General features: G+C 39.8%; 1 protein-coding gene across 1 annotated transcript; it reads left to right on the top strand.

Annotated features, from left to right (window-relative positions):
- The first annotated feature begins 3,429 nt into the window (after nt 1-3,429).
- Nucleotides 3,430-27,376, top strand: LOC140240641 (sacsin-like). Its single transcript, XM_072320394.1, has 7 exons — nt 3,430-3,474; nt 5,869-5,893; nt 7,131-7,213; nt 8,689-8,947; nt 14,129-15,652; nt 16,380-26,428; nt 26,513-27,376. Exons 1-7 carry the CDS (start codon nt 3,430-3,432, stop codon nt 27,374-27,376), a joined length of 12,849 nt encoding a protein of 4,282 aa, XP_072176495.1.
- Nucleotides 27,377-27,978: the final 602 nt, after the last annotated feature.

Genomic DNA, 27,978 nt, shown 5'->3' with positions numbered 1-27,978 from the left:
ACATGTTTGTAGCAATTAAAAACAAACAAACAAACAAAAAACAAACAAACAAACAAACAAACAAACAAACAAACAAACGTACCTGTGATCACGAGTGACAACATAAGATTAATTTTCTAAAGTATATACATATGCATAATACAAGGATTAGAATGGAAATGGAGGGTCCCACTAAAAAGCAGAGCATGTACAGGCACTGTACACCATGCATTCTTCCGTATATATGACTATGTGCCATTAAGAAAGTTCATCCTGTTAACCCTCACGCATGTATCACTAATCGAAAGTCACCAACAGTTGTTCAGGGCCTTTTATCCGTCAGGAAGGAAATTTGCAGAGACAGCCACCCACGTTCTTTACCATAAAACAAAAAGAAAAAGAAAAAGAGAAAAAAATACAATGCTTTCCTTTTTGTGTATTTTGCAAAAAAGGTATGAACATCACAGAACTTTGTCTTTAAGCTTATCATAATACTCTGTCAAAACCTTCCAACCCGAATATGGATTTGCTTTCAAATGCCGCATCCTACCAGAAAGTGTACATCAACCAATCGATAATGAAGTTTCGAATATAGATAAGACTAAAGTTGATGAAAGGTAATGGGTTTACATTCCCAGTGAATTTTGAGTGAAAATTTTCATTTCCACTCGTGACCTCAGAGATCACTCCAAAATCTTCGAGTGATCCCTGAGGACACTTCAAACTGAGTGAAAATGAACATTTTTACTCAAAATTCACTCCAAGTTCACTCTTAATTCACTCTCTTTTATATTCACTCCTTCAAGAGTGAAAATTTTCACTCGAATTTGTTTTAGAGAGTATCCACTATAAATCAACAAATGTGGTCATCTCTATAGTATCATTGATTCATGAAAACAATAGAATCCTTGATATAAAAAGAAAATCATATTCTATGTCAATTTTTATGATATCTCTGGGATTCTGGTTAATTCTACTCCTTTAGTGCATCTTTAAAACCGTTTTGATCGAACATTGCTCGCTGGCCATATGCCTTTATCGACAGCAGTGGATTTTTTTTTTTTTTCAGTAACAGGGAATGCTCCAAGTAGGATCAAGCTTTACATTGGGACCATATCAATTGATAGTAAGATATGAGACAAAACTATGATGTGATTCAGTTTATACAAACCTATGATTGGATTGTATTGATTGAATTGAACCTTTTAATAGATACTATAGTAGGCAAGGATCAGAAAGACCGGAAGAAAAACAAAATGAAAAGTAGAGTCGGTGGTTGCGCAACTTGACAACCCTCTACACGTGCATTGCGCAAACAGACGATGAGAATCTGAGGAAATTGAGTAATAAATGATTTAGCGTGTCTCCTCCTTCGCACATTGCACTCTTCCGCTTTTAAAGTTCTGTTAACGCCTTCGTCTATAATTATTTCGTACAAGTTGATAAGCTATCAAATAATTGAAGGAAAATGATCATTGTTAGCCAAATCCAGTATTACAATGATGAATGAAATTGAATGACCATTCGGGCGCGAGTTCGTTTCGCTGTGCTGATAACATGTTAAATCTGATTCCTCAAGTTTGCTTTTATGTTTACCTGAAATGATAATTTCTGTCCGCGCCCAATCGTTTAAGAAAAAAAATGAAAATTTGTGAAATTCGTGTTGAAAACAAAATATGGAGAGCTGTTCAACACCAACATAACACACAGATTTGCCAACTTGTCTTACTCTGTAAAGTGTTGCAGTTGTAAACTTCTTATATAGGCCCAATTTCCCCCAAAGTTTCGGTTATTTACTCCTCTGATTGTACTGTCTCATTTGACGCAACAGACATTGAAATCAGGATGGAATTTCCTTTTAACTTCTGCCATTAAAGCCAATTTGACCATGGTATGTGTCGAACCTCGCATGGCGCATGCCCAGCAGCGTGCAGTGCTCACAGTGTTCACAGCTCATGTTCGGTGGCGTGAGCCTCCTGCCCAATCTGCTTATTCTGCTCTTGCATGCTCTTGCTGGGTGGACGCGATTTTCTCTCCGTTTGTCTGCACGTAAGAGATCAAAGATTGGATCAACGCTGAGATTAGGAGCTAATATCATTGACAGCAGGTTGTTTAGGGGCAAAGCAGCGGTTTTCCAAAACAGTTGTCAAATGCATCGAATTAGGAATAGGTCGGTTCACTTGTGAGCATCTTTCAGGGGCGAACTGCAGAGTCAGTCACAAAAAACTTCGGGAATATCTCCGCAGTATAACTGCCTTAGTTCATCTATAAAGCCACTTCATTGACATGGCCCGCTAGCCACATCGTTATAGGGAGGGGTGGGACAATAATGTATAATTATGATACCCACATATTTCACAGTTTGAAGGATCCCTCGAAAGAAGATGCCATACTAGTGAGAGAACAGTATTACTTGGTCGCAAGTTTTGCATCAAAGCTGTATATTGTGTTATGACTCCTCTATATTCTAACTTTTCCATGGATAAATGAAATCCACGTATAGACACTACCAGAGAAACGGCATGGACAGCAGAATGGAGAGAATCGCTTTCATACTGAGGAAGTTGCACAAACAATCAATCAGCTTGTCTCCTTTTTCGTAACTTGAACTCTTCCGCTTTGAAACGTTCTGTCGACGATTTCAACCATGGTAAGTGCTATAGCGGTTTTTAAGATCAGTTACAAAGTATCTTAAATCACAAGTCATTATTACACTAGAAATCTTCATCGTATGAGTATTACAATCTGATGTCATGACAGCCATCATTCATTTCATTTGCTCAAGTTAAATTACCAGTGACGTTTTGCCTCGAAAAAGCTGCGGGGGTTTTCCGGTCAACCCCTTGGCGCATTTAGATGATATCTTGATGGATTAGATTGATGCAATTTCTAGGATGACCACTAGTGACACAAGTCGGCTATATACATGTATATACATATAGATATAAAGGGCAAGGGTGAATGTTTAGGAAGAAAGTAACAATACCCCCGAGAAAATGAGAAAATGATAGGCTACTCATAAACCTTCTTTGTATATGGTTAATTGATTGATGCCCGCAGGGAATTATTTCAATTCGATATCAATAAAATGAGCTTCAAGGAAGGAAAATGAGTAGGTTTCTTTTATTTCTAGATTTCATTGATCAGAAAAAAACATTGTCCTTTTTTCATAAGACATATGGCATATGAGGTTTTTTATCACAGAAACAAACATTCTTCTTCTCATTCAAAATGAGTAGATTACCATATAAGCGTTGAAAAGTTTGTATTTTGAAAACTTCGTGTCCTGATTTACAAGGAGTTAACGATTGATTGATTGATTGATTAGATTTTATTTCCGCAAAATAAAATATGTACATTAGGCCCTACTTCCTATTGAACAATTAAAAAAAAAAATATCACAAAAGTACATGAAATTGCGGCTGGATCGCCCTATTCAGCTCCGCCCTCATGGTGGAGCTGTTCTACCGAGAGGTCCAGAAGAAAACACACTCGGTTAATGTCCGAAATTAACATTATAAGTTTGTATCAACATAAAACTGCTCTACACAAAATCAAAATAATATCTTATTACACTTCAGTCATTCTATGAAGACTATTACCATAATGGAAATAAGCCAAATCAATGAATTCAACAAATACATACGCTTCAAAGAAAAAAGAAGAAGAAGGAAAAATAAGTACATAATACAAATACACTTAAATGGAAAATTTAATGCCGTTATATAAACACAATCCTCTATAACTAAAAGATTTGCGACAGTATGCGAGTTTGAGGTTTGGAGGGAACAAGAGTACTAACAGAACGAAGATTATATGGCGTGTGAGAAAATCTAAACAGCTAGGCCCTACTTTAAGTATGGTGGAGATAAATTGTTTATGGCCTTAAATGTCATGGAATACAAAGGATATTTGCGCCGGGATTCCAATGTCTGAAGCTTCATCAAAGTATGGCTTTCTTGATTTGATTCTCAATGCCCTAGTTTGCATTTTTTTAACATTTATAATATGTGTGTTTTGCTGCCGATGATCCATATAGGTTTTCCCGGTCAATTTCATACTTTTGTCACTCAAATTCATTAATGTGCATTCAAATTCACGCAGCGCACGCACGCGAAAATATTCGGGCATTCAAATTCAGAATCCGAGCGATCAATTTCATTTATGGGCGTTCTATTTTGTTTTCGTGAAATCAAATTCACGATTGGGCATTCAATTTCAAAATGTGAGCACCGATTTTCCTACTCGTGCATTCAAATTCATGCGATAGTCACGTGAGAGTCCCAATGAGCTTGTTTGGAGCGTTCAAATTCATTTTTAGGCGATCAAGTTCCTATTTCGTGCAATCACGTTTTAACGAGGAAAATGGAGTAGACTTTTAAGAAAGGGAAAAGGGCCATCACAACCAATAAAGGCTTGCATATAGTGTAATCATACTTGTTTACAGGTTCTTGTTCTCTGTTCATGTATTCTTTGTTTTTCATCTCAATAAATTTCAAATTGCAATGTCCAATCAGCAGTGCATCCAAACAACACAAAGACTAGTAATCGTATTTCTTGGTGATACTGCATGCTGACAACGCCCCAACACCAACCACATAATCATGATAATGACAATTTATCAATTTAAAGACAAACTGACACACAACGATCTCACATAGTCCCGCAAAAGTAAATCAATAAGACAGCAATACACAACAAACAACACGTATAAAATGTTAAAGTATCAGTTTCAATATAGTCGAAATTGGTGTTTTTTTTTCCCTCGAAAATGTCAACCAACCCTCCGTATTATGCTTGTCTGTAGGCCTATGCGGTGCCTAACTTTTGTTTGTTTGTTTTATTTTCCATCAAACAAGATGGCTGGATAATCCATATTCAGCTGCAAAAGCTGGTCTTCCATAATATGGGGTCCAGTTTGACTTTCTGCTCATTGCGATGAATAAATGAAGTATAGGATCTTTTACGTGCATGAGTTGTGACTCTCTTACACATGGGACCTCCATTTCATGTCCAAACCGAGGGACATGTGCATGTATATTCCTATTTGCTAAGCGCGAGTTCAAAATTGTCAATGAACAGGTGGACCTCTACTGCAAAATAAATAATCATCATAAATCCCAATATATTCAAAGCAAAATGAGAAACACATGCAAACACGACCTCAAACTAACTATATTCAGAACTTCTTTTAAATTGAATGCAGTTATTTGGAACATGGTTGCCTATTTACGAATTTGAATGACCGACGAGATTCCGTCGCCAGCTTGACATGAATTTGACTGCTCATTGATGAAATGCGTGCTCCTCTCTTGAATTTGAATGCTCCGATAGTGAATTTGCATGCTCCGATTGTTAATTTGAATGCTCCGACAGTGAATTTGAATGCTCGGATAGTGATAATTCGAATGACCGGATTTTGAAATTGATTGCTGATTCAGTGCTGCGAGCGTGGAATGCGTGAAATCGAATGCTCGGAATAGGAACTTGAATGACAAAAGTATGAAATTGACCGGGAAAACCTATAATATCTGCATAATCAAAATGGAAGAATAAAAATTGTACATATCAATTTCAAATTTAAAATATTTACATAACTGCGTAAATGGCCCAGGAATTTCATCAGCTCGACAATATTTTTACACATCTTATACAGCTGTTGGTCAGTCATTACACCAACATTTATTATTTCACAATATCCTTCTGTTCTATTCTATTAGAAGAAATAAACAAGTTTAATTTACTACATTTACTTAAATTATAACGAGAACCCTGTAACATACATATTGTTTTATAATGATAACACAAGATCCAGCTATGTTATAACCTTCTCAACATTCTTCTCTTTGTTTGTTTGTTTGCTCGTTTAATCTTCGCCGATCTCCTCAGGATCCGGACCTTGATGATTCTGACCGTAAGTAAACTGTCGAATTTCTTTAAATTGAAGTGCTTGTATGTTTAAATGTTAGGAAAAGTTTACAAGAAAACATATGCAAACACAAATTACAAGTCGCTAAATCCCACAAGCTCAAGGGACTTGCCAGTGTGCATTCTTTCAGAATGTTAATGAATTTCCGTCACTTATAACAACGATCGCGGTACAAGCATATTCTTCATGTTTTCTTTGTCTTTAATTCTACCCGTTTCCATCACGTTTCTTCTAGACGCAAATTAAATTTCCTTTCCTGTCTCCCTTTTTGCATTTTTTCAAGGTGGCAATAAGAATTTTTTTCCATAATTGACAAATTGGCGGATTTGAAGGAATTCGTCAATCGTCTGAGAGACGAATGATTTTATTTCTGCCAATGCTTTGTATAATAGATTATATATGTATATACTTTGTCTGATCAATTCATACCCGTACACAAATGTAACATTTCAGCACTTCTAGTGTCTTAGCGAATATTCTCTTCATTCCATTTCATATACAGATATTTCGTTTCCGACAAAGTATACAATGCCATATGATACTTGCAAACAAAAAATGAGTACAATATGATCTTCATAGGGCCGCAGTATTATATGAATAGGTATATATATATATATATATATATATATATTTGTAATTTCTGATAGGCTTAATGTCGCTTCTATGAGGAATTTACATCTACTCGTCTTTTCGTCACTTTAATCTAAAACTTATAAATTCCAACAAAATCTAATGAGTATATTGCTTTTAGATTTGAACCTAAATAAAGACATGTCAATAAATTGTGCTCTCAACACCAAGTACTCTCTCAAACTGCTTTCAACTCTATGGCAATTCTACAAAAGGCCGAAACAAGATTAACCAATTATGACTCTATCCCAATTAGGAATATATTGAATTAAACACCAGATCCTTTAGTCACAACAGTGACATATTACAGCCTAAATCTTGTGAAAATCCTGTCTTCTCATTGCATCCTCTGTGCTTCATTGAAACGATATTGATTAGTCATCAAACGAAAATGATTGTCGAAATTAAGTTAATTCATGCGAGAAAAGAAGTCTGGTACGAATATACTATGAAATCTGTGCACCAGACAACAAAAGGATATTTTGAATTTAGCAGAAGTGACAAAATATTCAGGGAGCATAATATTCATGCCAATCTTTCTTTTGGTTAAAAGCCATTTTTTTTTTGTTCTTTCGCAATTATTTCTTCTTAGATCAGTTTGGTATAACGGTGCCTCCGCTCGTAACTTACCTGAAGAAAATTCTGCGAGATTACAGTGATGGTCAGATAATAAAGGTAAATGCTATGACCCCGTATGAATATACATGTATATTGCACATTTCTGATGTCTCGTATGTTTAGTACTTTTGTATATTCATAAGGCCAAAAAAAAAAAAAAAATCGTTGTATTGGCGTAACCCGCCCGACCCTAAACAAAAACCCGACCCTGAACTTTTCAACAAAAAAAAAAAGAAAAAAAAAAAGAGGAAATACATCGAGAGGGCGCAATACGGGTTTGCGAATTATCAAAAACAACAACAACAACAACAACAACAACAGCTGGTGTCGGAAAATGGCCGCGCAGTACAGCGTGTCGGCGACCAGCAAGTCCGGCTCGAAGATTTTATTTAATATTATTCGGAGAATTGATTTGTCTGTGGCGCTGGGTGATTCTCAATGGACACCCCTATCTACGGAAAAGACTAAAAAACACCCCCCCCTTCATAAATTTCTAGGGACAAATCTTCCGTAGATAGACGTTGTAAACGGGAACACGCATGCGGTCTCCTATGGGTTCGAGTGGGGGGCCAGGGTGTTTTTCCATGTCCAAAATATGATTCTCTTTTAATATTATTGCTTTTAAATCGGTGATATAACAAACTTTGGATGCAACAGACCCTCTCTTTCGAATGGGGTTTTGTTAAGTATGAGTTTTACACGTAAAATACAGGTAGCCAAAAAAAAAAAAAAAAAATCTGCCCGCCCGACCCTATTTGAAAATCTCATGTTACGCCAATACAACATTTCTTTTTTTTTTGGCCTAACCTCTGACGGAGTAGCTGTGGAATGTTACACGGAGAGACATGTGACAAGTGTATTTCAGGTTCTTCCTCCACCAAATTGATTTGGAAAATTAAAAGTTCAAGGAAAGTATCAATGGAGAGAACATGTAGCAATTCCTTAATCTCTTCTGTCAATCAGCAAAATATATGTTATCAAAATGCACTCTTTTTAGATTAAGTGGTGAATAATTGGTGAATGAAATTAATCAATTCCGTTTTCCATGTCCTAAATTTGGACCCTTCCCAGCGCTTGGATCAAGTTTGGATTATCATGTTTTACCAACGATGCCTTATTCGAACAGCTCAGTAGATAACTGGCAGTGCTGGCGGCTGGGTTAATGATATAACAACAGGGTCCATTTGAATAGATTAGCTAAAAAAGTAGAAGGCTGACAGGGCATACCCAGGCATATAGTAATTATTCTCATTTGTATTTTTCCTCATCCAGGAGATCAAGCGCGTATTGAATATGTTAAAGGCCAAGACGCAGGTGCAAATAGCATATTCCAGAGGTTCAAACATGAAACATTTTGGCTCTGTAAAATAAGAGTTCAACGTATATCGGTACGTTTCATTAGACTATACACTAGACTTGACTTTTTTTTTTACCACGAGGAGCAACATATTGAGTACGATGATACTCTTTGAATTCCATGCTTTTGCAAGGAGGATCGTCACTCGGGTACGCTTTCTTTTTGTCTTTACAAGGAAATTCTCCAAAATGCTGAAGACGCTGGAGCTGAGAAGGTTAAATTTCTCTACGATGTCAGACAGTATGGTACACAAACGCTATTCAGTGAATCCCTGGCACCGTACCAGGGCCCAGCCTTGTACTCCTATAACAGTGCCAAATTCAAGCAAAAGGACTGGGAGGGAATACAGAAGCCAGCACGCAGCAACAAACAGGAAGACCCTCTCAAGGTCGGCAGATTTGGCATCGGTTTCAACTCCGTGTACCACATTACAGGTAATGCTTCTTCTGTTAATTTGTTACGGAATAAACATTATGTATGTTGTAGGTAATGGCGCATTGTTTCATTAAGATGACAGATTCACCGACATTCATTTCCTGTAAGAAATTAAACTTAATGATAATAACAATAATATTCAGTTCTTAGAACGCATAATACCATAAGATAGTGTCTATGCGTGTACAAAATTAATGAAAACAAAATCTATTACATTTCTAAACTTAAGTGCATGTCATGATAACGGTTGTAATCAAGAGCAGTAGTAATTTCTAACTCTCGAACAATCTGCAACGAGAGGAAATGTGCGATTGGAAAAAGAAAGGTAAGGCAAACAATCTACCAAGAGCAGATTTAAACAACTGAAAATGAAGCAGTGTATATGTACATGGGTGAGAATTTTGAACGATGTATAATTGAGCCAAAACACGGCCAAATTTCAAAAGTAGGAATTTCTCCAAATCATCTATCTTACCTGAAAAAGTATAATTCAAGCTTTAATACGAACCCAATTATACTAGGATTTTCACATAGGAACGAGTATTTATTCACCGCAGAATAATACTGAATACATTTGAATACCATTAATACCATTTAACATAGCTTGCAACGATTTGATTCAGTTCAAAATCGTAACAAAGTATCTTAAGGGATATGTGTATGTATTGGCAGAATGTTAAAGGGATCATATAGTTTTGGCTGAGACCTAATTTCAGGTTTCTAACATTTTTTTTTTTTGTGAGATAATGAGAAACCTCTTATGAAATATGAAAGAGCACCTAATTCCATGAGGAATTCAACGTTTATCTGATGAAAATTGGTTTTGAAATGGCTGATTTATCCAAAACATAGTGATTCTAGTAAAGCTTGGGACCCACACTTTATTACGATCGCTTTGTATTACTTTGTTTTTTGATGTTTCAGTCATTCCAAACCCGATTTTCATCAAATAAACTTTGAATTCCTCTTAAAATGGTATACTCTGTACTATTTCGTAAGTGATTTCTTGGTATCTCGCAAAAAGTGAAAAGCCCAATTCTCATCTCCACCAATACTGTACTATTCCTTTAAGCTTGTACTCTTAACCTGTTATACGTAATGGCACACAACTGATGATTTAACCAAATTCGTTATTTCTGTTGAAATATTACTCTTTCGCTAAGCACTTTCTCAAATTTACTCGCATTCAACAAAAACTAAATATTTCGACCTTTCATTTCACTACTCCATACTTTAATCCTTACTCCTAAATAATAAGATACTTTTTTTTTAAGATGTATCTGATCTAGGCAGTCTCTTTAACCCAACAAACATAGCATAGTTTTCATCACGGAGGTTCGCATATATAGCTCACGGACGTTTGGAACAATCAAGATATTGAACAATGCAGTTCTCTGGAGTTGGAAACCCATTCTATTCACAACAAACAGCGATTTCATGTCGAGAACAAACTCGTCCCCTAAATTCCAAATGATTAATGCCAATTCTAGCTTGTTTATCTTTTCATGCTGAAGAATCAAAGAAAACACTTTTCCATCTCTCGTTAGATGAACTTAGAGACGTATGTGTAATCTCAGTGACGTAGTCCATCTGATGAAACATTACGCCTTGTCCCTAGAATATTCCATCAAGCAAATCAGTGAACTCGGTAATTATAACGACTACCATTTCTAAATTTACGCTTCAGGTTAAAAGAATCAAATGAAATGTTATGTCTTATCAGTTGTAAGCAGGCCGACGGTAACCTCTGAAAATTGAAGAAAAAAAACCCCATTGTGTTCATTACCATTACCCAACAGTGTGTATAAGAAGAAATCCCTCTGCGTTTGCCTCTTGTGTTATACACTGTTAACGAGGAGAATTTGTGTTATTATATCAGTCAGATATGATACCAGGTCCGATACTCCGAAGTTTCGTCATAACAAAACACAGTAAGTCCATATAACTTGGATGGATGTTTGTGCTTCGATATTATACAATATATTTAGTTATAACAAACATTTTGTAGCTCGTTACTTCGGAGGCTCGTTCGGTTTGTCAGTCAAAAAATTGATTAAGGTACGTATACTCATGAAGCTTTTTTATTCGGTAAATGAGAGGAATCTCCGAAGGTTAATCGAAAGATTTGTTAGCTTTGGAACATGAAAATCAGGTTCGTTAATCCAAATGTGGAGAATTAACAACCAAAGTCTCCAGATTTAAAAACCTCATAATAATCATTTTCACCTTAAGGAATATATGGCCCATTCCACTTTTAGAAGAACTGACCTTATGAATAGTGAACCTTAATGTTTAATTTTCGGATTAACAAACTTTCGGAATAAGAAAATTTCTAATAAGGAACCTTCTGAATTAGTTACAAACCTATATTTTTCTTTCATTTTCGGAGTAATAAACCTTTGGAATAATGAATCCAGGGAATAACTGACGTTCGTAGTAACGAATCTTTGGAAGAGCGAACGTATCAAAGTGCGACCTTAAACCTATTACTAAATCATTACCTTTTTTAACATGTGTTTTCAGAGTAAGCACAAAAGCACAAACAACTTGACGATCTCTCTGTCTCTTAGATGTAAAAAAAAAAATAACATACGAGACAGAATTGCAAATTAACATTGCTTTTCATTGATAAGTATAAAAACACAATGTCATGATAAAAGGAGGATTTGCTGGTTTTCATCACACAATAATTATATACTGCATTTTTTTGTTCGCTTAAGACGACATTTCGATGAATAATAAAAAAACAACCCAGCTCCTTCAGACGAATTCAGTATAACGGGGGTGCATTGGCATTTTTTTCTCTCTCTCTCTGTTGATGCTCGATCCATTTTCCGTTTCTTCTCATTTTGATTCAACTGCTTCCACCTTTACGTTTCTCTTGACACATGCCCATGACAGACTTCTTCCGTCATTTCATCCTTTTCGTTTCATTGTATTCTGAATGTATTTTGGGTTTTGTTTTTCTTTCTTTTTGGTCGCAGCTTGTTCAGGCTAATTAGGGAATGAGAGAAAAATCGTGAAGAGAAAATTAGAATGTATAAAGGCATATAATATATATGACAATTACAGTGAACGTCCGTGATGCAGACCCAAACTGGATGTGTTTTGTTTGAGATGGCAGCTACGATACTCATAAGATATACACAGGGAACATCTATCACTAAAAAGTGGCACTGTTCCTCTATCTCCTACTATGTAATCCATGGACCTATTCTACCAACGAACATCCGTGAGCAAAACGTTTTTCTTTTGTTATTGCAGGTAAATCGAATGCTGAATGTTACTCACTTTTGGGTATGAGAGTCTCGGTGATTTAATAATATTTTCCAGGAACATTAACTTATTGTACAATGATGTAATTGTTATTATCAGAGATTTCCTTTCTCGGACCGAACGTCTGTGAGAGAAGCTTTCAGAACCTATAACAGTGGAAATTGTCTCCAAAACCTCATCAGAAAGAAATTTAAATGCACAGAAATTACAGATTACGCAAAATTCCAGTTTCCTATAACTTCTTTTTCAGTGTTTAGCTGTATTTATATAATTAGAGGGAATACAAGCGTAAAATTGCAAGCACATTTCCAGCTGTTTGTTCATCATGATCACATACCGCCTTAAAAATTCTGAAACTACTGCTTTAAGCTCATTGTTTACTTTGTCACTGTTTGTAAAACTGTACTTTCGTTATTTGAGCTGAAAGTTTTAAAGAATAAAGGACACTTTCGAGACAAGTTATCCATATTGGTCGGATTTATACGTCACAGACGTTCGCTGAAATTGTCACGGACGTTCGTTCTACCACTAGGGTCATGTTCCAGGATGGATAGCTAAACGACAGACAGTACGTAGCCTTCATAACTCTTCCAAAATTTCGAAAAGGTATTTTCAATGCAAATTATTAGAATTTTGACACCCTTTCAACATGTTGCTCAGAGAGGGAGTAAGAGGTGGATTTTCAGAGAAATATACACCATTTGCTTGGTTTTCGGTGAATCGTATAGTCCAAAAACTGCAGACGAGCCCCAGTCCGCTCCAAACATGGCATACAGCTCATCAGCTAGAGAGCCAGAGGTAAAACGTACCTGCTCCATCAAAGCAAGATGGTGCCCCGCTCGGTAACGTTTTAATCATCACGGACGTTCTTGTTTTCACGGAGATTCGTCTAAAAATGTAAATTCGGTTCGCATTTGACAAGGGATGAGCAGAAACTCAAAACATTCATATTACCATGTGGTTAGATCTTAGATAATTGCGAGTCAGAACAATATCGCCAATAACGTTCAATGAGCTACGATCTTTATTAGTAAATAGCGGACGCCCGCCCATGACGAAAACTGAGTAAATTTGCATAAAAGAATGTTACATGCCATGTACAGCCAGCAGACGTACAATTTTTGCAGGATATGTACATTAGGTGGAACACCAAATTTTCGTGTACATTACAATTGGGACAACAAAGTAGAATTTGCAGCAGCGAGAGAGATAGAAGCATCACGGACGTTCGTCTGTTTAGGACTTTGATATTCCAATTGTTCTCTGTAATTTTATACGTGCTCATAGAGTTCTTATAATTTTGTGGTACATACCAATGATAATAGCCAGATCCAGAACACGGTCAGATAATAGATGCCACGTACCTTAAAAAGCCACGTTATTGGTTTGAAAAAGAAGAATTATTGTGAAAATAACGTTTTTACCGCATTTTTACGCTTTAAGTCCTTGTCAAATGCAAAATATCAGTCAAAAGTAAACCAACCATTACATTTCCTGAAAGGAAATTTACCACGCTTTGAGATGATATGAAGGAAATTGGTTTCTTAGATCATCCTGATGTGTTCCGGAAGGGAAAGAGTGACGTCATGTGCAAAAATTGGCAATTGTCCATCGTTTAAAATTCTCACCCATATGATAGGCCTAATGGCAGTGATTGCAATAATCACAAATAGGAATACTTAATATGTCTTTAGGGTAATGGCGACTGTAAGTGGTAAAATTTTAGTCATAGTGATAATGCCATATATAATGAGTGCGTCCTTCGCATATATTTCTTAATCATGCAGTAGAATCAACCGAGGTAGTCCCAATATATCATATTTGATACTCTAAAGAGCATACTAAACTTTCCTTTTAATATACCTGTGCATAATGTTTTATGGAAGCTTTCATCTACTTTGCAGACCTACCGAGCATCTTGAGTGATCACAGTGTAGCCTTCTTAGATCCACTGGAGAGCCATTTCAGGATTCGCGGACGTCCTCAGACCGGATTTCGGTTTAACCTTCAAAGCTCAAAGGATCAACAAATATTTAGTGCGTGTGAGGACCAGTTCCAACCATATCGAGACCTTTTCGATGATGTAGAAGACGGGATCAGTGTTGGATATTTCGATGGGACATTGTTTAGATTCCCGCTCCGCGCAACCGAAAGTGATCTCTGCAGCAAAGTATACACAAATGAAAAAAAGATGGATGATCTCCTTGACGCTTTCCTCGTCGACGCGGAATTAGTAATGCTCTTCTTACGTTCGCTGAGAGAAGTTGAAGTTTTAAAGCGAACGGCTGAACAGGATTCCCGTCTCATCGCCAGTGTGAAAGCAACTTCGACGTCTCATGAGGAACTATCGATTGAACAAGATCAATTCACAATACAATTGAAGGAGTATTGCTCCAAAGATGTCGCTGATCGAGAAGATCTTCACATATCGCGGGATGTTACAATAAGTTCTGAAAACTTGGAAGGTTCAAAGACTACTCGTTGGATTGTGTGCCACCATATCGCAGGTGCCTCTATGAGTTCACAACTTTGTACTATGGCAGCTGAGCAAAAGTTTCTGCCATGGACGGGCATTGCCGCTCCTATCAATACCACAGAAGGTGACAGATATTCAGGAAGGGTCTTTTGTTTCCTACCACTTCCACCGGGAGAAGAAAGCCGCACTGGATTACCAGTCCATCTGCATGGGTTCTTTGGACTTCAGAGTGACCGCCGGGCAATCAAGTGGCCTGGTCCAGACCAGACGGACGTCCCCGCGAAATGGAACGAATTGCTTGTGAGACAACTTATTCCGTCCCTATATGTCAAAGCGATAACGACTGCCATTGACAAAAAAGACATCAGAGTGGAGAGCATCTACCGCACATGGCCTGATGAGCCATACGTTCTTGAGAAGTGGAAGATTATTCTAGAGCCTTTCTTCAATGCACTGTTTAAAGAACGTGTCATACACAGTGAGAACAGAGGATGGCTGAGAGTTGAAGATGTCATCTTAAAGGATTTGTCCGTGGGAAAAGACGTGGAAACGGTAGTATTGAAATGCCTACGCATTGCTGATCACCCATACGCGTCACTCCCCGAGTTCTGCATGAAGTGCATAAGGAAATACTTTAAAGGAAATGTCATCACAACAACCCCGTCGATCCTTCGACGCTGCATCCGACACAATGAAACCGTTCTAGAAGATCTCGACAGTCAGGAGAAGCTTTTGCTTCTCGAGTATATCATGTCCGACAGAGATTTTTCTGAGCTCACCGCACTGCCATTACTCCCTCTCGATGACGGCAGTTTCGTCCCATTTGAAGAGTCAAACGCAAAAGTCTACATTCCAACTGCTCAATTTCCTCGCGCTGTCATTCCTGGAGAATATCAGTCTTTCATCCGAAGATCAGAATCACAGCAACTTCGAAATCTCCTCGTCGAAGTCAGTAAGTATAGTTCTTTTCGTCCATTTTCACTCTGCAAAAATATGTGCTTACATAACGTGTTTTCGAAGGAAAAGTAAGAAATGCGGACACTGCTCTAATTGCGATCTAAAAGCAATGATATTCACAAATACGTAGGGGTACATATATCAATGTAAATATTCATATACATGGGTCTAGGGCAATTAACCCCTTGGAAATTATCCTGGATCCTTTCCATGGCCCTAATCCTAATCCTGAACCTAATCCTAACCCTAACCCAAACCCCTAACCATAAACCTAACCCTAATCTTTACTCTAACCTTACCACTAACCAGTACATCTACTTAGCCGGGGGTATTTGCCCTCTGGGCGCAATTGCCCGGATATGATATACATATACACCAACATGGTCAGACAATATAAGGGTGAACAACCTGTGCGAACAACCTGTGCCCAGGGATACCTTTTCGGTTATCTATTTACTGTCTGATATAACCCAGAGAGACGATTTGAAGAATACGGTTTATATGATAAAATTGAAAAGCCACATGTCTGTGTTGATAGTGATGTCTATAATACATTCAAATATAGAGAACAGTGATTAAGTCTTTGTAGACTTTGTATGCTAAAATGTGATTGTTTTCAAGGAAACAGCATATAGTCTAGATATGTATGAATGACAGTTGACGTCACAAATTGAAGGAGATTGCTATGCTTATTTGTTTTTCTATTTCCTTTTATTTAACAGCTAAAACTGGGCAGTTTCAGCTGGAGGTTTTGACCCTGCAGGCAGTTGCTGCTCTTCTCAAAAGATGTTTGCAGAACTGGGAGAATAGAACGGTCTTTTGGCAGCCGGGAATTGGCAACCACCCTCCTGCTGCATGGTTGAAAACAATCTGGAACATGTTGTACATGGAGAGTAGGGACAGTCTGTCCCTTTTTGAAGGGATGCCTCTCATCCCACTTCCCGATGGATATGCTTCTGAAGTTGCTCTTAAGCCACTTTCCAAAGTATCTACTTTGATTGTCAAAAATAACGGAAAGTTGACTCTGGATGGACATCTTGAAGAGGTCCTCGTCAAACTTGGCATAGACACACTGAACTGTACGGACTACGTCATCCGACACCCGTCAACACTATCTCAGGGGTACATTCATTTACCGGTTCCCGATGGGATACTGAGGGCAACTTTGAACACAGACCATGCTTCTCTTGCCAACAAGTTGCACGACCTCAATGACAGGGAACGTGAGCTCTTCATTGAGTGTATCGGACACGCTACAATCAATTTCCCAGTTCATAATATATTGATCTCCCTTCCACTGTTCAAGACTTTTCAGGGCTCAGTTGCATCATATTCATCCATAGTGAGTGCGAGGGAATCAATCGGTTACATTGACACTTCTGCGAATGAATCTGGAAAGCTCCCTTACCCAGTCAAATTACAAAGACCTGTCATCACGGGGCAACACAGTTCAATACCTCTCATGAGAAAACTGAAAATAACACCTGTGTCAAACTTCAGTGTGATCATGCATGTTGTGCAGGAAATTGATGAGGGTGATTTGTATAACGATTCTGAGGTTCGAAGTGTCATACTTTGGCTCCTCCGGCACTGGGATGAAATCAAACGTGAATGTGAATCAAGCAGGCATGTGCTTCAAAGGCTGAAGTTTGTTCCTACTGACGGTCTCATTTCAACACTGAAATCACCTTCTGAACTGCTTGACGTACGGGATCCAACACTTCAAGAGCTCTTTGGGGATCAAGGATTCTTTCCTGTTGAACCGTTCACGGATCCAGAAATTCTTTCGGCTCTGGGCCAACTTGGCATGCGAGCCCAGGATAGGGTAACTGCAGACGAGGCAATCATTTGTCTCGACAGCGTCTCTGAGTCCAACACTGCTGACTTTGCTCTCTGCTTTCTGAAATTCCTTGCGAACAATCTTCATGTTATGTCTGGCTATTCGTCGCGAACATCTTGCACTGTTGGAGCATACATGAAGAATATGCGGTGCATCCCTTACGAGCAAGTTCAACCTTCTTTCTATCCCGCACAGCTCCAGTGGTACCACATTCCATCTTCATGCCTTTCCACTCCAAATGAGACCCTGCTACTGTCAAGAGAGAATTCCATGCTATGTGGTTCAGTACTGCCACTCGCAGCAGCGGGCAACATACTCCTCCCAGTATTCGAATGTCTTCAAATGGCTTCGAAGAAACCAACTTTACAAAATGTGATTGTGCAGCTGAGGGAATGTGTCCACCTGACTCAAGAGTGCCATGACGCAGATTTCATGGAACTGGCACCAGCGGTAAAAATCATCTATGATTTCCTCATGAATGAATGGCGAGAACATGGAGATAGTGTAATAGCCAAGTTGAAAGCTATTGGTCCTCTAATATGGAACGGTGAAGGATTTTCAGACCCAAGACAAATGTGTATTAACGAGCTTCCGTTTGATTTGTCGCCATACATAACACAAATTCCTCCTGCCATGCGTAAATTTGCTGAACTTTTTCGGGCTGTTGGAGTGATATTAACAGTGAAAACCGATGCGGAATCAATGATCGACATCATGCATGAAGTGAAGGTATCATGTGACCAATCAAGAGGACAGGACACCGCCTTTCATACAAAGCAACTTCGTCTTGTCATGCAAATCTTGAAACAGCTCCAAACAATTGGAGAACTGCCACCACACTTGCAAGATCGTTTATTGGTCCCAGCAGAAGCTGAAGGATGTCATTTGATACCAGTAGCGGAGAGCGCATTTGTTGATAAATCTTGGCTAAAATCAGTCGTCAATGATGAGCAATCTGAAGAGGGAGAAACGTTCGCTTTCGTCAGTCCTCTTGTAACAGCGGACCTTGCTGACTTTTTGCACGTTCCTCCACTCAGTCGTTTGCTCGTTGATGCTGACGATCTGGATGGAATTACCCCGATGGGCCAGACGGAACCACTGACTGTTCGGATAAGTAACATTCTGAAGAATTCATATGAAGACTCGGCTATTTTCAAAGAAATGATACAGAATGCTGAGGATGCTGGTGCCACAGAGGTTCGTTTTCTGGTCGACATGAGAAAAAACACCAACGCTATGGAAAAACTCTTTGATCAAGGGATGAAGTCCTGCCAAGGTCCTGCCCTGTGGATCTTCAATGATGCTGTATTCACAGACGAAGATTTTACCAATATTCTTCGTCTTGGTTGCCGAACGAAGGAGAAGAATCCCGAAAAGATTGGAAGGTTTGGGATAGGTTTTAACTCAGTGTATAACCTGACGGATGTGCCTTGCTTTGTAAGTAGGCAGTTTATTCAGTATTTCGATCCCCAAACAACTCACCTAGGTAACATCCTTCGAGATAAATCTCAAACCGGCCTACGAGTGAATCTCCAACGCACTAAGCAACTGCGGAGATTTTCAGATCAGTTCATGCCTTTCAATGGGATATTTGGCTTTCAGACTGCAGAGCCGTTTCACTACGACGGGACACTCTTCCGGCTTCCGTTACGGAGTGAAGAGGAAGCACGAAAAAGTGAGCTCAGCAGGGAAAGTTATGACGACATTAGACTTAAAGAGCTGTTGCTTAAGATGTGGGAATCGTGCAGAAGCGTACTTATTTTCACAAGGGCAGTCATGAAAGTTTCGATGTATTACCTCTCAGCAGAGACGACTGATGCTTCAAGGGCTGTAATGCTTTTCAGCACAGAAAAACGCGTATGCGGAAACACCGTCAAGGATAACATAACATTCAGTACAGAGTCAGTTTCTCAGGAAATGACTCAATCAGGCGCAGACTACTTTCAAAAGGAGACAACGGTGTTAAAGACCACATTCACTTCGATCAGGGCTACGTGTGAGGGATCGGAAGCAACAAAGAGGATGGCAGCAGTGGAGTCCGAAATGGGACTCTCTCCAAGGGGAGAAGTTGCAATGGCCCTTCACTCGCATCCCTCCGAAATTCAGGGAGAGGTGTACTGCTACCTACCATTGTCTATAAAAAGTATGTTGCCTGTACATGTCAATGGGGCTTTCGTCGTGACTGACAATAGACAACACCTCTACAAACCAACGACTGAAGGTATGGGGATACGTGCTAAATGGAACCACCTTCTCCTAGCAGACGTTGTATGCAGAGCCTATATATACTTGTTATCCGATGAAAACTTTCTCAAAGTATTAACTGGCAAGTATGGTTCGGTATCGTATGATTTCCTGTGGCCCGATGCTGAAATTATGCCAAGGGATGGAGACTGTTCCGCATTATTTGATGCATTCTACCAGGCAGTGGTACATGGATCACCGCAACCCGCGCTTTTCTGGAAGGATGGAAGGACTCTGCAATTCAACGACCTTGTGTTTTTGAGTCCGGAACTTCAAGAGGAAGATAGCATAAAGACTGAGACAACTACCATTTTAGAAACCTTCCTCCACAACTACACTGTTGTCGAAGTGAACGAAAAAACACGGCGTGCTTTCATACGCGCGGGGCTTGAATCTGAACTGCTGAAAAGAACGATTGATCACGAAAGGTTTTTTGACAACATTTTCTTACCGCGACTCTCTTATGTATCAGATGAGCACAGAAACACTCTAATACTGTTTGCTCTCAACTCTAGAAAAAACAATCTGCGCCAGAAATTGAAAGACCTTGAATGCATACCGGTGTCAAGTCCTGGAGGAAAAGCTTTGCTACGGCCACCGAAAGATCTTGTACATCCGGAGCGCAAAGCAGCTAAGCTCTTCTCGGAAGCAGATGGTGTTTTTCCTCAGAAAGAATTCACATCAAGTCAAACTTTAGCCGCTCTTCAAGATCTTGGAATGATGACTGATTACATTTCTGTGGAAAGGTTCCTCACACAATGTGAATCAGTGGCAAGATTGTGTGCAGATGGCGACGACAATGTATTGCAGAGAACTCATGGATTGATGATGTATCTGTCGAATATGCTGTGCAGAGCTGAGTGGAAAAATAACGATTTCCTCAAGAAACGATTGATGAGGATAGCTTTTTTACCAGTCGTCTCAGATGGTAGCACCGTGTCTTCTGCCCTGCCATGGAAATCATTTCATCGATACATGGCTGCCGACAGCATCTACTCCAGATTTCAAATGGATTTGATTAGCAGTGTAGCCCCAGTCCTTTTTGAGTCTGGTGCATGGAGGTTACCACACAACGTGTCACTTTTCCTTGGTATAGGTGTGAGGCAACCTACACTTAAAGAAGTCATGAATCAATTATGGAACATCCGCCATCATGTCGAGAATGGAAACGTGTCCCATGAGGTTGTGATCAGTTGCAACAATATTTACAGGTATTTGAACAATAAATGTAAACATCAACCACAGAATGAACTCATTAAATCACTCAGAGAAGATCGATGGATTTTAATTGGCAAGGTATTTGTGCATCCCTCCAAGGTGGCAAAATCAGTCAGCAATTCCCTTGAACCATATTTGTTTGAGCTTCCTTCACATTTAAACCAATATTCCTACCTTGTCAAAACAGCTGAAATTAAGGAGATATTCGGGGCTAGTGACTATGAAAAAGTTCTTCGTGATATCTACATTCGCAGCGCCGGTACCTCATTACACACTTCTGAAATCACTGTTGTGATTACCGTTGCACGCCTTTTTGGGAAAGCCTGGCCTGGTAGCAAAGTTCCCACTACATTTCTCCCAGATACGTTAAATGTTATGAAGCCATCAACAGATCTGTGCTATAGAGATGTTGACTGGATAAACGCTGAAAATTGTCAACTTTCTCAGTGCCATCCTGACATCAACTTTTCTCTGGCAAAGCAGCTTAACATCACAGATGTTCGTCGCCAAATGCTCGAACAGCATGTCAAAAACCTGCCAGGAAAAAGATTTGGCCAACGTGAAAAACTGACGACCCGCATCAAGCGCCTTCTTCAGTCGTACTCGTCCCAGGAAACAGTTCTCAAGGAATTGCTTCAAAATGCAGATGACGCCGGTGCAACTGAAATCCACATCTTGTATGATCCTCGCCGGCACGCAAATAAGAAGGTGTTTTGTGACAATATGAAGCCTCTGCAAGGTCCTGCAATTTGTGTTTTCAACAATCAGTCATTCTCTGCTGAAGATATAGAGGGAATACAAGACCTTGGCGAAGGAAGCAAAGGAGGGGAAATGAGCAAGATCGGTCGCTATGGAGTTGGCTTCAACACGGTATATCATCTCAGTGATTGTCCAAGTTTCATAACGGGGGGGCAAACACTATGCGTGTTCGATCCCCTTTGTAAGTATGTACCAGAGGCATCACACTACAGCCCTGGTCGCCTATACACTATCTCGGATCAGTTGCGTCAAACGTTCTCGGATGTTTTCCCATGTTATCTGGAAGATAGACTTGGTCTTACTCACGATCATTACACTGTTTTCCGCTTTCCTCTTAGACAAGACATATCTGAAATAAGCAGCGAAGTCTGGAGGAGCAAGGACAAAATAAAAGAGCTACTGAAAGAATTCGAAGGCACAGCGTCAGAAAGTCTTCTCTTTCTGAAAAATGTCAATACGATCAAAATATCGGAGATCACGAAAGAAGGACTTCTGACATCTACAAGAACATTACACGTAGAATTTCAACCACATGAAGAGGAAAAGAAGAATGGTTTCTACGCTCGTGTATCTGAATACGCTGCAGCTGTCAACAGTTGTCAAAGTGTGAAGGAATTGCCGTCTGCTGATGTTTGCTACGAACTCTGCGTACATCGGATGGAAAAGAATGAGCACTGGGTGATATGTCAACAGCTTGGCTGTGGAAAATGGACTGAAATAGACGTAAAAACCATGATCAAATATAAACTCACTCCTGTTGGAGGGGTTGCTGCTCGTTTATCAGGTGGAACGTTAAGAGGGAAAGCATACTGTTTCCTGCCTCTTCCTATAGAAACAGAATTGCCAGTCCATGTTCATGGTTACTTTGCTCTGGATCACGAGAGCAGAAGAAATCTATGGCAAAGTCCATTTCAAGATTATCAAACCATGTGGAATCAACTGCTCTTTGAGCACGTCATTTCATCCTCCTACATAGCGCTTTTGTTGTGGATTCGTGACTACATCAGTGCTCAGTATGGGTGGCTCATGCCAATCCCGCATGACAAATTAGAAGACACACTCAAGATATTAGATGTCTATCATGGTTTCTTCCCACTGCATGGACGCGACATATTTTGGGAAAATTTCATTAGCAGCATCTACAAAAGGATCGCCTGTACCAGGTATCTGCTTTTCCCCGTACTCATCCCAAGTGATGAGAACAATAACTTAGTTCTGACATGGAGGACACCTATTGATTCTGAATTACTCACAGCCAAGTCCTACCTCGGATTCTTCAACAGGTTGAAGAAGAACAAGAAGTTTGCCATCCTAAAGAAGATCATCCAGCATACAGGTTTTCCAGTCATTGAGTCTCCTTCTGCGGTTGTTTCGAAAGTTCTGTCAGCATCTGCAAAATGCAACAAAGACAGCACCTCGTTTAATGTTCTTGAAATCACACCGTCAGCAGTCGTGACCTTCCTTGCTGGGAAGAATCGGCTTAGTGCTCAACTTCCTATTTCGATATCACAATCAAGGCTTCAAGACGAGGAACACTTAACCAAACTCATCGAGTACTGTAGAACAGTGGATCAACTTGAATTTCACGGGCTTCCACTGCTGCTCACTCAAGATGGCATTCTAAGGTTGTTTTCCAGACAGGAACCTGTCTTTAAGTCACCCTATGCTTACCTTTTTGCCAAAAATTTGAAGAGTTTCCTTCACGTACACTTTCTCCAAGATGTACCAGCAAGCCAAGAAGTCTTCCAGGACCTCAACATCATTGCTATTGCTGAGATGGTAAGCGTAAATGCCCCTTTGTTAAAGATTCCATCAGACAATCAATTGCCAGTTGACAGACTGACATTGCAATGGGTCGAGGGTTTGTGGGAGCTGTTGGGGTGTCAATTCACATCTGCGAAGCAAAAAGATGAATTCAGCAATGAAATCACGCACAGACTCGGTGATTTTGCAATATTACCCGCTGTTCCACTCTTGTCGCGCACGCAATCCTCGACGAAGAATCATGGGCTCTTTCTGGTGCCTCTCAGGATATCTTGCACTGTCTTCCTTCCTCATACAGACATGACTCCATCACTTTCTTCAGCGCTGCAAACGTTGGGCATTCTCGAAATTGCGGATGACTTTCATTCACTGCCCTTAATTGTCCAGCTAGCCTTCGACATTGGTTCCGAAAACAAGGTTTTGAAGCTCCTCAAGCACTTGATTTCTGAGGACGTTCTTGCTCGTTTCAGGAACCTAAATAAGATTCAGCATGATAACATACTTAGTTTTTTTCAAGATAGATGCACAGATGTGAAATATATCAAATGCCTGCCCTGCTTTGAGACCATAAGCGGTAAACATGTAAGCATTGGCAACTTACCGTCTGTCTTCGTCCTACCAACAACTATTCCTTCATGCGAACAAGATGCCTGGTTAAAAAGCTGCCCTGCAGTTTTCCTGAAGTCAAGAAATGTATTTACGCCTCTGTACGAGAGACTGGGTGTGGCTGAGCGTGATATCTATTACATCTATGCCAATTTTATCTTACCGTGTTTTCGGAACATGACGCTAGAGGGTCGTATAGAACACCTGTTGACCATAAAGTCTACACTTTCACTCAAGGAGAATCGGAAAGATGTAATTGATTACCTACAATTACAATCGCTGGCTTTCATTGAAGGAGCAGACGGAGTATTGCATACAGCATCATACTTCTTTGACCCTGAGCTTGAGGTGTTCAGTCAAATGAAAGCAAAAGACAAATTCCCTCCCGATGCGATATGCACAAGATTGGGTCTAAACTTTCTGAGAGAAATTGGACTACAGACTAAAGTGACGAAATCGATGTTCCTAACATTTGCAAGGCAAATTGAAGGAGACAGTAACGCGCAGGAAATATCTAAAAGCCTTGTCAGATGTCTGGAAGAATACTGTGACATTCATACAGACGACATTTTCTTGCAACAAGTGGGAAGGATACGATTCCTTGTCAGGAGAAAGCTTGGCCAAGAACTTGAATCCATGCATCCACCAGTATCAGACGGACATTGTTGCATTATGTACTCTGGGTCAATAATGGGGAATAAGGAGCTGGTATGGACAGTTTTGCCCATATTACCGGCTTATGCTGCCCTCGAATCAGGGTGTGTTAAATGCGGTGTGAGGGATATTCCATCTAAACTCGGTGTGATCACGAACCCGAAGCTGTCAACAGTTTTAAAGCACACTTCTATCTTGTGCAAGAGTCTCAAGCAACAAGGGATGATTCATAACCATGAAAGCGTGAGCAACATCATGCAGAAGATTTTGACATTTCTGGCTAATCAGTGCAAGAGGAGAAGTATTTGCAAACCACAAAACAGATGTGGTCATTGTGAGCTCATCGAGGAGAAACTCAGAGAAGGAAACGTTCCTCTTATTCTAGTGGAGTTTGATAACGCCTATGCTCTCGTAGAAGCGAAACAGATCTCCCGGACAGTGACGCGTAATCTGTCTCCATACCTGTACCAGCTTCCTGACAAATGGGGTCCTTTCTTTTGGTTATTTCAGATTCTTGGGGCAACTGATAAACCATCCATAGCCCAGTATGCGTTTGTTCTGAAGAATATTTTTGACATTGGGGACATAGGATCACGTCATCCAAACGTTTTACGAGTAGCTGATGAAGCAGCTCGGGGATTATTCAAAGAAATCCATGAATCAGATGGCCTCTTGGTTGAAGAAGAATTGGCAAACACATCTGATTTGTACTTGCCTTCAACAGAACATGGCCTTAAGAAGTCTCACACCCTTTTTTTCCATGACGCTGATCACTTGAATGACCGTATTCCAAAGAGTGAACTACTAATACTTCATACCTTTCGTGCGCAAGAATCTATCATGAAAGAAGTCATTGACAAGCTGCCACTACGATTTCAACCAAAAGCACTGAGTGGAAGTATAAAAGAAGTGTTGGATTTGGCTGATATCGCTCAGGCAAGGTGTCTGTTAGCTCAGCGCGGCTATTGTGACTTAGAACGGCGTCTTGAAGTGGTCCTGCACTCAACAGAACTGTTTAACGCAATTGTAAGCATAGTGAAGCACCACAGTAATAAGGATATGAGTGAAAAAGAAAAGAAGTCAACCACACAAAAACTGAGCCTTTTGAAACTGTGCTGCATGCAAAGAGTACAAACAGTCCTCGAGGTCGACGGAAAAATCATCGCCAAAAGTGCTGAACGGGTACCTGCGTTTGTAAGGGGCACAAACCAGCTGTATGTCACGCACACCAATGAACAGATGACATTATTTAGCGCAGCGAAATGTATTAACCGCGTTCTGGGAAATATGGTTGAAGGTGGAGGACAAGCTACACTTCTAGTAGCTTTATCTGTGAAATCTCCGTCGGAGATATTGTCCGTGCTATCTATAGATGGCATAGAAACATCTCTCGGAGGACATGATGGTTCTGACATTCGATTCCCACCACCAGGAAGTGCTGTTCCGTCTGAGATCTTCCATCTCATCGAACAGGACATGTGGGTGTCATTTGAAGAAGGGGAATATGTAGCTTTACTGCGGATGGATAGAGATAGAGAGATACATTATATTTATGCGCATATTGTCAGACTTGTAAGAGGTGAATCGATTCAACGGGTGTACCTTGTAGACATAGGGTCAGATTCCCATATTGAAGCTAGTGTGTTTGACATTCACAAGATCCACATTCCCAAAGAACGTTCTACAGCTACAGCACAAACAGATGACCAAGGGACAAGCCATCATATCATGGGTTCATCGGAAGTAGTACCGGCAGGCCCAAGGACAAAGCATCAAAGGAGAGACTCATCAAAAGTAAAACCGGATGGCTCAGGAATAAGTCATCAAAGGAAGGACTCATCATTCCCGAGTAGCATCGACGAAGCTAAAAGGCTTGTTACTGAACAAGTAAAGGAAGTTTTGAAGTTACCGGAAGAAGAAAGAAAAAGGGCAGTCCATCGCCTGATGTTAAAATGGCATCCCGACAAGCACCCCGAAGGGCCAGATGAGTTGTTCAATGAGGCCTTCAAACATTTAAATATTGAATTACAAAGATTGTCGTCGAAGGGCATCTCAAGCTATGATAACATTTTCCGACAGGCTAATCAGAGGGCATCTGATGATCGTCAACGGTTCAACACCTACGGAGGATATGCGGGTGGTTCTTGGAGGTCAGGTACAGAATCAACAAATTGGCAGTTCTTTTTTGAGAGGCATTTCCAATCACATGATTACCGCAAAGCTCGTCAGTGGCTGCGACAGGCGTACGAAGACTTAAGGGCTGGTAGACATGACATGGATCCTACCGACAGCGAACCTTCTTTCGAATGGGTGTCTTTCAAGTGTCACCAGGCTGTTGAAAAGGGACTCAAAGCTGTGCGGTTAGCTTTGCGCGGATACGCCTCTTATACCCACGATATCTACTCTATGGCGTGCGAAATTAAAGATGCCATTCCAAATGGCTCTTTCATTTGTGATAGAGTAATCCGCCTTGCCGCGTTAGTTGATTATGCTGGAACCAGGTATCCAGATGACTGCAAGTTCTCTCAAATCCCGCATGAACGTTACAATAATCGGAACAACGCCCGAACGGCACTGAAGATTACACAGGAGATACTCGATATGATTGCCTCCTATGTGAAGCGGGATTCGTAATGTAGAGAAAACTAAATTTAGAAAACTAAATGTCCAGTATAACTATGTGTTTCACACTTTAGAAGCAGAGACTTGTAAATGTTCGTATGCATATTGACGCAATCATCTTTATATTTCTTTTGAGAAGACAAGGGAAAATAGTATGCGTAGACATTGTAAAACAAAGTTTTTGATGATTGGTTATAACAATTAATGACGCACCCACAATGGCAGATGAATTGGCAAGTATTATGTAATGTGTTCATGTAGTCCTACATCTTCCAGAAAATGTATTTGTTCAGACTATGGGGACCTAGCTGTCACTTCGAAATTTGGATACAAAGGACATTATATGAGTACCTGATGATAATATGTCGCAGCCAGTAGGTACATTGATTTCTCAAATCTGCGAAGTGGGACGCGAAATTGGTTTCAATAGATACTTCGTACAACTATCTCCTGAGGAAAATTTTCAAATTTGTTCTAGTGTTCTCGTATTTTGAAAGTCCTTTATTTTTATTCTTGAGCTGATGAATTTAGGCAGTGTCATATCGGAGTTTGTATGTAGGCCTATTGAAGCATGAATTCGTGAATTTTCAGCACACTGAGGCCATTCTAAATGG

This window comes from Diadema setosum, chromosome 17, assembly GCF_964275005.1.
Source record: "Diadema setosum chromosome 17, eeDiaSeto1, whole genome shotgun sequence".
Lineage (NCBI taxonomy): Eukaryota > Metazoa > Echinodermata > Echinoidea > Diadematoida > Diadematidae > Diadema > Diadema setosum.
This window is presented reverse-complemented; position numbering and strand designations above follow the sequence as displayed.

What these genes read in the sequence shown, in the direction of transcription:
- LOC140240641 (XM_072320394.1), top strand. Translation starts at nt 3,430, where the DNA reads ATGGTGGAGCTGTTCTACCGAGAGGTCCAGAAGAAAACACACTCG. An exon ending in TCCAGAAGAAAACACACTCG is followed by an intron (nt 3,475 to 5,868) that starts GTTAATGTCCGA and finishes CGATCTCCTCAG; the next exon opens with GATCCGGACCTTGATGATTC. An exon ending in AAATCTCCTCGTCGAAGTCA is followed by an intron (nt 15,653 to 16,379) that starts GTAAGTATAGTT and finishes TTTATTTAACAG; the next exon opens with CTAAAACTGGGCAGTTTCAG.